This window comes from Mastigoproctus giganteus, chromosome 6 (genome assembly GCF_048544385.1).
Source record: "Mastigoproctus giganteus isolate SK-2022 chromosome 6, ASM4854438v1, whole genome shotgun sequence".
Classification (NCBI taxonomy): Eukaryota; Metazoa; Arthropoda; class Arachnida; order Uropygi; family Thelyphonidae; genus Mastigoproctus; species Mastigoproctus giganteus.
The window spans coordinates 22031814-22044701 of record NC_143580.1 but is presented as its reverse complement, the minus strand read 5'-3'; the positions used below and the strand labels follow the sequence as shown (position 1 = coordinate 22044701).

General features: G+C 34.4%; 1 protein-coding gene across 1 annotated transcript in view; it reads right to left on the bottom strand.

The window, feature by feature from the left end:
* Dus1 (Dihydrouridine synthase 1) overlaps positions 1–12888 on the bottom strand; it is a 60223-nt gene that overhangs the window by 21225 nt on the left and 26110 nt on the right. Inside the window, exons 5-8 of the mRNA XM_090375018.1 lie at positions 8090–8193; positions 6210–6354; positions 4118–4220; positions 1114–1202 (exon numbers count right to left, since the gene is read on the bottom strand). Of these exons, the coding sequence (XP_090231144.1) occupies positions 1114–1202; positions 4118–4220; positions 6210–6354; positions 8090–8193 (441 nt within the window). The remainder of the gene's footprint in view (positions 1–1113; positions 1203–4117; positions 4221–6209; positions 6355–8089; positions 8194–12888) is intronic.

The window sequence follows — 12888 nt, the reverse complement described above, 5'->3', positions numbered from 1 at the left end:
ATTGCACATTTCTAGTTGGGATCCACCACTGACAAGGTGAACTGTACAGAGTTGGGATCCACCACTGACTTGTTTGTTTAGGTTAGGTTATGTTAGGTTACGCTTATTCTCTCCCTTTTCTCTCTCTCAATGCTCTGAGATGTAACAGGCATACTAGTACTTGTCAAAGTCAACACGAAAAGAAGTTACAGTAACGAAGAGTATACAGACATGCACTTTGTGTATGGTAAAGCCAACGGCAGTGCACTTGAGGCTGCACGTTTGTACCAAGAAGCATTTCACCACCGAAGGCACCCCAACAAGCACACATTCATCAGGGTACATCAATGCCTTAGAGAACATGGGCGCTTCGCACATGGAGTACAAGCAGGAGGATGGCCCAGAAGCATAACACCCTGATGTTGAGGAAAGGGTGTTAGAAAGAACATCCTGTAAAACCTTGTGTTGAAACCAAAAATTAAAAATGTATTATCTTCTGTTTAATAAAACCACCCTTAGCAAAGGATTCACAGCTTTTTGCTAAACTAGTGATCCCATAGTCAGTGGCGGATCTTAACAGAAAATGTGCATTATTTCAAAAACGGCTCATTTGCTGTCTGAAGTTCACTGGAACATGGGCGCTTCGCACATGGAGTACAAGCAGGAGGATGGCCCAGAAGCATAACACCCTGATGTTGAGGAAAGGGTGTTAGAAAGAACATCCTGTAAAACCTTGTGTTGAAACCAAAAATTAAAAATGTATTATCTTCTGTTTAATAAAACCACCCTTAGCAAAGGATTCACAGCTTTTTGCTAAACTAGTGATCCCATAGTCAGTGGCAGATCTTAACAGAAAATGTGCATTATTTCAAAAACGGCTCATTTGCTGTCTGAAGTTCACTGGGACTTTTTTTCTTATTTTAGTTTGTACTTTTCACCTTTAAATTATTGATCATCATTTTTGAAATACCCTGTATATATCATAACCTTTTTCTTTCATTTCTTTACTCTCTTCTATACTTCTTCGGTCTCTTTCTGTCTCTACTCTTTTTTCTGTATTTCTTTGCTCTTTTAATATCACCTATATTTACTTAAACATATTACTTATATAATACAGATCTTGATGTTACTTACCAGGGTCTCACATATGGCTGACATAACCAAGGAGGAAACAGAAGCTTGGCATGATCTGAGTGAGAATCTGGAACCCAATCTGTAATATTCTATATATAGGGGAAAAAAAGTAAATAAATATATAAATAAGTTAAGAGTAATACATTGCTTTAACAGAAAATATTAATAAATTAAACAGTAGTGGCATAAATTAAAGCAACCAAAATTTAAAATAGTCATCTTAGCTTGTCAGCAAACTTACGGGGATAGTTTTTCTTAAAAAAGTTTCCTAAACAAAAACTAACCGCCTGCCCTTCGAGTAACTTCGTTATAGTATGGCATTTAGCACCAGCATAAAAAAATTTTTTTTATACTTGTGGTGAGAAGATGCTCATGCAGAAGCTTCCAGACTTTTTGTGGGGGGGAAGGAAATGTTCACTACATATGGGATGATGTTTTGTTCATCTGCTGCGACATCGAACCTAAGTTGATCTTGGATTCAAGATTGGATTTTGGGGATAATTATTGGGAAAGTTAAGGCTTCCTGTTGTAACTTCTAGAATGACACTCTTGAGTAACCTTCATATTCTTTCTGTACAGGCCTTGTAGTATTTAAGTTTTGAGATCTGTAATTCATTTAATAGTCAGGATTGTGATAGTTTGAACTGTGGGATTATTTGCACTGGAAAGTTCCTTGTTGCCATTTATGAGGAAATCCTGTTCTTTGTTCAACTTTGATAAGGAACAGGAAATGTGTGAATTTTTTTTTTTTTTTTCAATTCTGCTCTCAAGTTGTTTTCTGAACAAGACACTAATCTGGGTCTTTGGTAAGCACAACTTTAACATCACATGTCTGTGAAGAAGGGAATGTTGACCCAGTTTTGCAAGGAGCCATAGTAGTTACTGATCCTAGTGGGAATAGATTACCATGTAGTCCTGATTCTGTCATCTGCTTTCCCATCTTGGTCACGTGGATTGTTTGAAACCATTGGCCTTAAGGGCTTGCTACTTAATAACCCAGAATTTTCTGCTCAAATGTGAATTTGATATGTGTGCTTTTTTTTTCCTAATAATGTTTTCTTTAGAGTGTGCTGGATATTTTACACTTTTACTTTTTTATTTTGCTACTAATTATGAGTGTCAGCTTTCTGGCACATTTTTGCAACACGAATTTGTTTCAACACAACTGATATATTAAGGAACAATGAATATAATGTGATTTTCGCATTGGCTCATGTGCGATTTCATCTGTGAGTAACACCAGGTGAAACCCGGCACAAAGCTGAACATGGCGACCTGCATAGCAATACATACAAGTTTACAAAGCTTAAAAAATGTCACACATCAAATGCGTGAAAGCTATATTTCTCATTTACTGTAGTTGTATTGGTTGGGGAGACACTGTTGTCATTCGCTGTATTCACAAGATAACACGTAATATTGTAGGCCAACTCATGTTTTCAGGAACTCACATTTTTCTGTTCAAACAAATTTTGTGAGGCATGATAGTGTGAGCAGAGGAGCACATCTCTGTAGGTCACTACTATAAAACAATAAAAACAATTTGCAGTTCCCAGTTTATTGGGCTTTTCAGTTAGTACAACCTAATTATAAATAGGTAGTAAACTCGATCTTACTGCATTTGCGATAATATCAATAGCTGGAATTCTGTGTTTTTACGTTATTACATTATGATGAAATGTGTTTCCCCTTCCATGAAATCTTCAATCATATTAAATAAATTTTCAGAATCTTCTCTTCATTTCTATTTTTTAAGCTTCATAAACTTGTCTCACTTGTGCGTCCCGTGTTCATCCTTATTGATTGCTTATCTTTTGAACTGTTTTAAATTTTACAACCCAAAAAAAAAAAAAAAAAAAATTAGCATTAGCATTAGTAGAGGCATTTGATGCAAAAAAGCAAGCTTATGCAGCATCAGCCAAAAAAAAAAAAAAAAAAAAAAAAAAACCACTTCCACTTCACCCCTCTGTTCGTTCAAAATACCTGTCCAGCTGAGCCTTAAACTTATTTAGGCTATCAACCTCCACCACAAGGGATGGAAGTCTGTTCCACCAACCAACCACCCGCTGGCTAAAGGCAAATTTCTGCACGTCTATCCTACATCTGTCTTTCCTCAATTTGAATTTATGCCCTCTCAGGTGATTATTCTGAGCTAGAGGAAGAATCCCATCAGCATTGAGCATGCTTAAACCATTCAAGGCTTTATACACCTCTATCAGATCACAAATATCAGTGAACAGAAATATCAATCAAGCAAACTTTGTTTATTAGAATATCTTGTCAAGGTGAAGTACTATTTTTACTGTAATATTTATTTATTTATTAGAAATTTAAGATGTTTAAACCTGTGTTAGCAATTTTAATGGGTTTCTAACTTTTGTTAGTATTTTACTTACCAGATATACATTTTTTTTGAGTGCTCTGCCCCATCCCTATTTTTCCCATAAGCCCCGTTGGTTTTAATGTGCAAAATACCATAACATGGAGATTTTTAGGAACACATGTACCATGCTATAGCAGAACTGACTGTAAATATATACCTAATATACATAAAATTTTCATTATAAATTTAGAAATCAAGCTCCATAACATTCACTTTAACAGGAGAAAACACATCTAGCCAAGCCTGGATGCTTTTTTGCATATTTTATGTTTATACAACCAAGGGAAACCAACCTAAGTTAATCATCTAAGATAATTTTTCTAGAGTAAGAAAGAATGCTGATAAGGTCACGTAATGTTACAACTTTTGCATCTATAATCTTATGCATTGTAAAACACCAAATGATTATTATAACGACATTATTGTAAAAGGGTCTATGTTTTAAAATGAAAATACATTTGTTGTTCAATATCAGAAAATGTTCAATTCTAGTCTATTACTTTTTCTCACATGTAAAATTAACATGCATCCATGTTCTGACTGAAAAGGAGGCAAAATAAATAGAATATATTAATAGTTACCATACTTATATAAAAAAAAAAGATTATTATTCTTACTTACTTCATATCTTTTCTTTAACTGCAGAGTAATATTAAGGAAAGACGATTCTGAGTTGGCTTTAGCGAGATCATCTCTTAAATCTTGATTTCTGGCTATTGTTAGGCTAGAGAAAATTCAAGTTTATTACAATACTTTTTTAGAATATTATCTTTATTGATATAAAGATTTAAAATATTAATTGTTAAATTATTTATGTAAAAATATGCAGTTTCAAAAATAATACATATGCTGACAGAATTTAAAAAATAAAAATCTAAACCAGCATTCCATTTTAAGGTATCTAAATATCTGTATAGTTGTGGATATGTCTTTTTTTTAATTTTTTTTTTATTCTCTGAGAGTAAATCATTTGGCACATAGGTGGAAAAATAACTTCTACATTTCTTTGCATCTTTCCAAGCAAAAACTTTATCTGGTCCAACCACGACTTTATCAACATTGCAGTGACATTCCAAAATTTGCATTGATAACAATAAAACCATTTTTCGTGATTTTATTGTTGCCCACTTTCCTCTTTTCTTTCTTTAATATTGCTCAATCTTATTTCTTTAAGTGACTACATAAACAATGTAAGCTATTTAGTCACTTACCATTCAATTAACAGTAACACATTCCTTGTTCTTGATTAATGATAAAGTAATGCTGCCCACAGCTTCCGACAAAGAAAATACACATTCACTTTAACTATATAAGCACTGCAAGAGAATGATTTCTGACACAGCTACAAATGTCAATGCACTGTTGCAGAAATGTATATCACTCACAAAAGACGTAATAGTTGTGTGTGTGTGTGTGTGTGTGTGTGTGTGTGTGTGTGTGTGTGTGTGTGTGTGTGTGTGTGTGTGTGTGTGTGTGTGTGTGTGTGTTTAAAGGTGCATAAGCTACATTGGCTATAGTGCACCTTGTAATAGAAGTAGTAGTAATGAAAAATGATGCAAGAAAGCAAGTTATATAGCATCAGCCAAAAGAAAAACCTAGACTAGGCACCTCGCAGGTGCATAGTCTCCAGCTAAAATTCTTTCAGTTAATAGCCCTGCATCAAAATAAACAATATCCTTTTCATTCTTTAGCAATATTCTGTATGAAAAATTTAGATATTTATTAATGACAACTATATCATACACCTCATTTCAGTCTGTTGCCTAAATTTCTAATCTCTATGTATGTATGTATGTATAACAATTTCTTGACATGCTACCTTGCTGTCCTGGCCTACCTCTGCCTGGCATTTTCCCAAATAAGCAGAAATTTGTGCAGTCATCTAAAATGAAAGGAAACACGAACCCACTTTCTTCTTTTATTTCTTTAATATTGCTCAATCTCATTTCTTTAAGTGACTACATAAACAATGTAAGCTATTTAGTCACTTATCATTCAATTAACAGTAACACACTCCTTGTTCTTTATATACACTGCATCACTATGAGCCTACAATGACGGAATAAATTTGACAGTGTAAACACACACAAATGGCACAAAGCACTTAATGTTCTAAAAGTATATAATGCAAATGTTAGTAAACAATACATCAGTTTCCAAACTTTGCACTTATTTCTACCAACTGCACAGAAATGGATGCCGTCCCTTCAAATGGGATTTTTTCCATCATTTTACACAATCTTGTCACCTCATCAAATTCTCTCAGACATTTGTATAAAAATATTACTTCTGTAAGTCTGATTAACAATACTTGAATTTCTTACCCTCCACCAACACAGAGACAAACTTTCAAATATATTGTTAGACTGTTCCTCATAGCTATAACTGTTTCATGGGTTGGAAAACTGTAGGTCATCATGGGAAAGTAATAATGGATTATTAATAATGCTGTAAAGCATAGTTTAAAAGAGTTTCTGCTTTGTAAACACTGAGAGCATAACTAATAATAAAACTGAACAAGGACTGAAAGTTCAATAGAGCAAATTTTTAGCATAGCTTTAACTTGGAATAAAGATCTAGCATTATGCTATACCTATTTTCTTTTTGTGCATAATTAAGTAATTTTTCACAATTCTGTATGTGGAATGTGTATTTTGCTATTCCTTTCTGAGGAGAAAGGAACGGCAAAATTTATATATTATAACACACTTACCAGTGATGAAACAGTTTGAATAGGTGGCCCCTAATATACGACAATGGACAAGGATAATGGGTGACTATATCCAAGTACTCCAGTCCTATCTGCCATACTGGAGGACTTAAACCACGGAAGAGTGCAGGATTATGAAGATTTCCCTCTAAAAGAAAAAATAATAAAATTATCATTAAACAGAGAATTAAACATGTAAAATACGAGTATTCTTCAGTCAATGAAAGGGATAATAAAAATATCTTAATGACGTCCACTATACAATTCAAGATACATTCTTACATAATTTTTTTTTTTAAAATTAAGTAATCTAATGAGTTACATTTTTAATTTTGCTCTGGCACATAGAGGGGAGAGGAGGGGAAAAATGCATAATTTATGCTACATGTTTTTCCCCTCCCTTCTATGTGCCAGTATTCTGGGGAGAGAAAAATTCTAACGCTGCCTTCAGGGGCCAATAACCAAATTTATAATGCATATAATGGGATGGGTTCAATTCATATCTTATGAGATTGTGTCTAATGTCAATGACTTCCTGTCTTGTGGGTCAAGACAGGAAATCATTGGCATTTTTTTTTATTGCAATGTGTCAACACAAATGACTGCTTTTTTTTCTTTAAATTTCTTTTTGTTACCACAGTCAATGTGCAAAATTTATATGAGGATACAAATCAAATCTGAAGTTTTCCCAATTTAATAATTACACTTTTTTCCCTTATGTACTTGAAATGTGGAAGGAAACTTGGTCCTTCATCCCACTTGCAGATCCATGTGAAATTTTACTTTTTTTGGACTAAGTACACAATTGGCACCTTAGTACACAATCTGTGTGCAGCATTCTTATGTTCTTCTGTTCCCCCACCTTTCCATGTTTTATTTAAATTCAGTTACTCCTACTCAAATATAGTTTGTTAATTTATTCCATTTTCTCTCTTTTGAGCTTATTTGTGTTTGTTTTTAAATTTTGATTTTCAAAATCTTATAATATGGTATTTAATTTGCTGTCTTTCTTTGTTGTTTTAGTTAGTGTTATGTTGTATATTTGCATTTTGGTATTGTCCTTTCAGCTGACTTTGGTAAACATGGAAATTCAACTTTTCTGTTTTGGTTTGAGTTGCTTCCTGGGTTATTGGGTTAACCATATTTGACTTATATTTCTGTTGTGTCTGTTTCAACTGCTTGCATGGGAGCAGCCATCGTTTTTTTGTTGTTAGCAGGCCATAACAGAAATGGGAGTGTTTTAGGAATTTGCAGGGATGACACCACCTTGAAGTGGGCCCTGTGGTTCTCCCCCCCCCCCAGATTTTCTTGTTTCATCTCTATGCTTGTCTGGTGACTGTGGATGGCTATTTATCTATTTTGTTTTTAAATTATTTATTTAATTTGGTGTCTGATAATAACTGAATGAGGCAATTTGGCACCTCTACAGGATTACCGGTTGCAATAATTCCTTTAATGCATTATAATAGTGTTTAATTTTGTAAATCATTACATGATTTGCAAATTATTTTAAGAATTCCATTTATCAAAAGGTAGCATGATACTGTATAATTTATAAGTAAAATCAATAGTTTAGGAAAACATGTGATTCTAAGAAACTATGGCATTAGAATGCCAATCTAACTGAAATTTAATAATCAACAGTTATTTAAATTATATAAAATAACCTTGGTTTAATTATCAGTGTTTTTTTGATTAACCACCCTTTCTTTCCCCACCATTAGCCTGTGATAATAAGGAGTTTACTGTACCATAACACAGGTGTTTGATGTGTTTCATAGCAAATAATTCAAACTGGATAAGCCCAGCGAGCAAATATTTTAATAGTGACACTCGTTTATAAAATCCTGACATCTTTACTGAATGACTAAGATATACTATACCAGCAGTCATAACACCATCTGCTCCTGTTTCTTGTAGACATCTTTCCACATCTTCCAGATACTGAATATTTCCATTGGCAAAGACTGGGATTTTCACATTCTGTCTAAAAAAAATCAAGTTTTGCACTACAAAACTAAAAATATCTCAGACATCAAACATACAATAGGGTAAATTGATGTAAACAAACAATCTGTAAGTATAAAATTTAACAAACTTTTTTTTTTATTGCAATGTGTCAACACAAATGACTGCTTTTTTTCTTTCAATTTCTTTTTGTTACCACAGTCTAATGTGCAAAATTTATATGAGGATACAAATCCAATCTGAAGTCTTCCCAATATGCCTTTTTCTTACATAGTAAAGAAATGTCGATTTGAAATTGTTTTGATTTTGGAACCCTCAGTTTTCCGAGTGAAGTGAAATATATTAATTTTTCACCTCACTAGAAATGCAAAGCAGAAATGGATTTATTTTAATGTATTTGTTTTATTTATTTATTTTAATTAATTTATGTGAATTTTAATTTTTAGGACCCAATTTAAAAACTATTATCTGATATATGTTATAATGTAATCAAACAGTATTCCTTTTTTCCATAGCATTAAATTTGAAATCAAATTACCTTCAAACTGAATGCTCAATTTTAAACAATAAATTGGTTAACTGAAAATTGAGATATCTACAAAGCACAGATAGGCATTTATTTAATATGCAAAAAAAAGAAAAAAAAAAAAAAAAAAACCAATCTGTGTATACAAGAGAATTCAATACAGTAAAATCTCGTTAATACAAACTCAGTTTATACGAAGTACTCGTTTATATGAAGCACATACCATTCCCCTGCAAAAGGATAGGCTTTTCTATGTAAATATATTCGTTTATTACAAAATTTGGTTAATATGTATTACAAAGTTCTTTTCCACCTCGTGAGAAATAAATATTGTCATTTTGTATGTTTAATACAAATCTTGGCAGAGTGATCCAATTACTGCCCCCGGCAGTAATTGGATCACTCACCCTACTTCATATAATCACCTGGCTCCCTACTTCCTGAAGGATGGCAGTGACTTGTTAGAAATTAGTTTTGTGTAAACAAAAGCAGTTTATGGTAGCTACAATGTCAAGTGCACTCTGAAAAACATCTTTCTGAAGGATGAGTTGTTAAATTAACAAAAGAATAAAAATTTTTTTTTGTTGTTTCCATGCACTCCCTCGCTTTCTACAGGAATAAGATCAGTTGCAATTGTTACCCCAGTTCAAAGAGTCTTTTGCTATCGTATACAGCAATCTATTTTTTGTGCCATTTTATCTGAGCTGATGTCTTTTTCGGAACTTGTCTTTAAATTAATTTAAAATTTGTTTATATTAAATCTTATCTAGCAGTGTTATTGCGACAAAACATAGATGGACAGAATTAATCCTGGAAATTAAACTAAAAATTATACAAGAGGCTGATAGGATGGAAAGAAGCAAAAAGGACATTGCAAAGGAATATAACATCCCTTTACCTACTTTATCTACAATACTGAAAAATCAAAAAAGACTTGAAGTGTGTGACACTAGAGCAGCGATGAAAAACAGGAAACGAATTCATGGTGCAAAACAAGAGGAGCTTGAAACAAAACTTTGAGTGGTACCAACAAATGTGTGCATCTAATTTGCCAATATCAGGTCCGATTTTGCAAGAGAAGGCAAATTATCTAGCTCAACAACATGGGATTAGCGACTTCAAATGCAGCAATGGCTGGCACCAAAGATAAAGACAGGAATAACTTGGTTTCGGAAAATGTTTGTGGTGAGTCTGGTTAGTCGACAAAAGAAAGGCTACAGACTGGTTGTGTTCTGTACAGTCCATCCTTGAAAAATATGAGGCAAAGGATATTTTTAATCTTGACGAGACAGGTTTATTTTACAATCTGCTGTTCGAGGAGAGTCTTGTCGTGCTGGAAAATTAAGTAAACAAAGATCACTGTTCTGTTTTGCTGCAATTCAGATGGCAGTATAAAACAATGCCCACTTGTGATTGGTAAGTTTTCAAAGGATGTTTTAAAGCAGTTAACCAACATCCCTGTGATTATGAGGCCAATAGAAGTGCTTGGTTTACAGTCAAAATTTTTCAGTCTTGGTTATCAAAATTGGACAGAAGAATGGCTTCAGAAAAAAAGGAACATTTTGATGATTCTAGACTGTTGTACAGCACATTCAGCCGAGACACTTAAAGTTGACAAATATACAGCTTTTGTTTTTAACCCCCAGTACCACCATTTCAATGCAACCACTGGATCAAGGCATTATTTATAACCTCAAGAGAGCATATAGAGCCCGCCTGATAAGGTACTTTATCCGCAACGTAGGAGGGAACAATTTACAGCCAAATTGGAATGTCTTGGATGCTATCCGTAATCTTGTTATTGCTTGGGAAAGTATTACGTCAAGTGTAATAATCAACTGCTTGAGAAAGAGTGGCTTTTGGGAGAACATCATAATAAAACATGGTCCAGCATACTTCAAATTCTTAGGCTGGTCACAGGAGTACAGAAATAAAGATACTTACAAGAAAGTAACCACTGCATTTTCGTGAACTGACTAAAACTAACTGAAAGGATCCATTTAATTTTCTTCAATCCTCTGCATATTGATTACCATGTCTCTGGTTTAACTGTGAATAACTTAATTATGCTTTAAATTAGAAAAATAATAATAATAATATATATATATATATATATACAGGGCGTCTCAAAAATACACGGCATAACTTCAGGAATGAGTTCCTCATATGTAGACAGTAAAAATATAATTTATATCAACATAGTTCCGGAAATGCTTGGTTTCCGAGTTTTGAAGGTCTGTCTATGACACTTAACTGTTCACATCACCTTATAGAAAATTTTCAAAATGTCCACCTTCTGCCTGAATGCAGGCCTCACATCGATGTCTCATGGACTCTCAAAGACTATGCCAAATTCCTGGCATGTTTCATATTGTCCCACAACCTGCCACAATTCAATTGCGGAGAGCTTCCACATCAGCTACCGGAATCGAATACACCAATGACTTTAAATGGCCCCACAAGAAGAAATCTATGGGTTTAAATGAGGTGAGTGTGGAGGCCAGGCAGTTGGTCCACTTCTACCTATCCACTGACCAGGAAACCTTCAAGGCCTGTACCCATTGCAGATGGTAAGGATACAATTGATGTTCTCGCAACACTCCCCAAATAGTCAAACGTTGAACAGCCAGTTGCACTGCTATTCTGCGTGTGCTGATTCCAGGAGTGGCATGCACAACATTCAAAATCTCCTCCTCTACTTCAGGAGTCATAGATCTTGGTCATACTCTGTCGGCAGCATGAGGTGTAAAGGTCCCATGTTCACAAAGGTGGTGATGGATATCTTCAAACATTTTCCTGTCTGGACATCTTCATTCTGAGAACCTTTCGTGGTACAAACGACGAGCCTCCAGAGCACTGCTGCCGCCAAACCGTACATAAAGGGCATATCCGCTTGCTCCTGATTTGAGTATAGGGTCGGAAGGGAAAACCACCAGATTCTGTCAGTACCTTGTGTGAAGGAAATCACCTGTGGGAGATAAGACATTCTGGTTAATAACTCAGGAAACAAGCATTTCTGGAACTATATTGATATAAAATATCTTTATTGTCTACATATGAGGAACTCATTCCTGAAGTTATGCCATGTATTTTTGAGACACTGTATATACATGTTAATTTTATTACCTTTCACCCCTTCCACACTTCACATTTGTATTATATTTCACATTACACTTTTGTAAATTTCTATTTATTTTAATTTACATTATTAACTTTATTTTTACACTGCGTAGGGGCTACCTTGTCTACTAGTATTACGATAAAGGCTGCATATTTGCTTTCCCCCCCCCTTTTCCAATACTACAGACAAGTTTGGAAACGCAGTGCCTGGTACATGGTCAGGAGTTATCCATTGATGAATTTCCTGACTATTATTATTTTTTCATCTACTACATTCAGATTTTGCATATTTGCCATCCCCTGATTCGACCACTTGCTAAAATTGCCCTCCCATATCTGAATATAGTGTTATTTATTTATTTGTTATTTATTATTAGTATTTTTTTGCTTCCTTAGTCCCAGTTCATATTTGTACTAGGTTTTTCAAATTCTTTCTCCTTTTTTTTTTTTTTTTTTATTTGGTAGTTGTTGGCGCATCGGCTTCTGTGGCCATATTGCACCTCCCAAGGTTTTTGCAGTACTTTGATCCAAGCCCCCCGAGGCGGGAATCGAACCCGCGACCTTTGGGTTGCCGGGCAGGTACTTTACCCACTCGGCCTTCTTTCTCCTGTTTAACCACTACTTCACTTCAACTTTCAACTATCTCTTATTCACTTCAACTTTCAACTATCTCTTAAACTTCTCTCAGTTCAGGCACCTTGTGTACTTTTCATTTCCATTTTCACAGACACTTTATATATTTTACAAACCACACACACATATATATATAAAACAACGCAATGATATATTATTCATATTATCACCATCAGCCATTTTCAATCCACTGCAGGATGAAGGCCTCTCCAGCAACTTTCCAGTTCCTTCTGTTTTGAGCACTGGCCATCCATTCACTACCCACAAACTCATGAATTTCATCTATCCGGCTTTGTCTTCCAGGTTTTCTTCTAGCTCCTCTTGGGTACCATTCTGTTATTTTCTTAGTCCATCTGTCATCATGTCTTCGAGCTATGTGTCCTGCCCAAGACCATTTTAGTTCTTTAGTTTTGATAAGAATGTCCTTTACTTGAG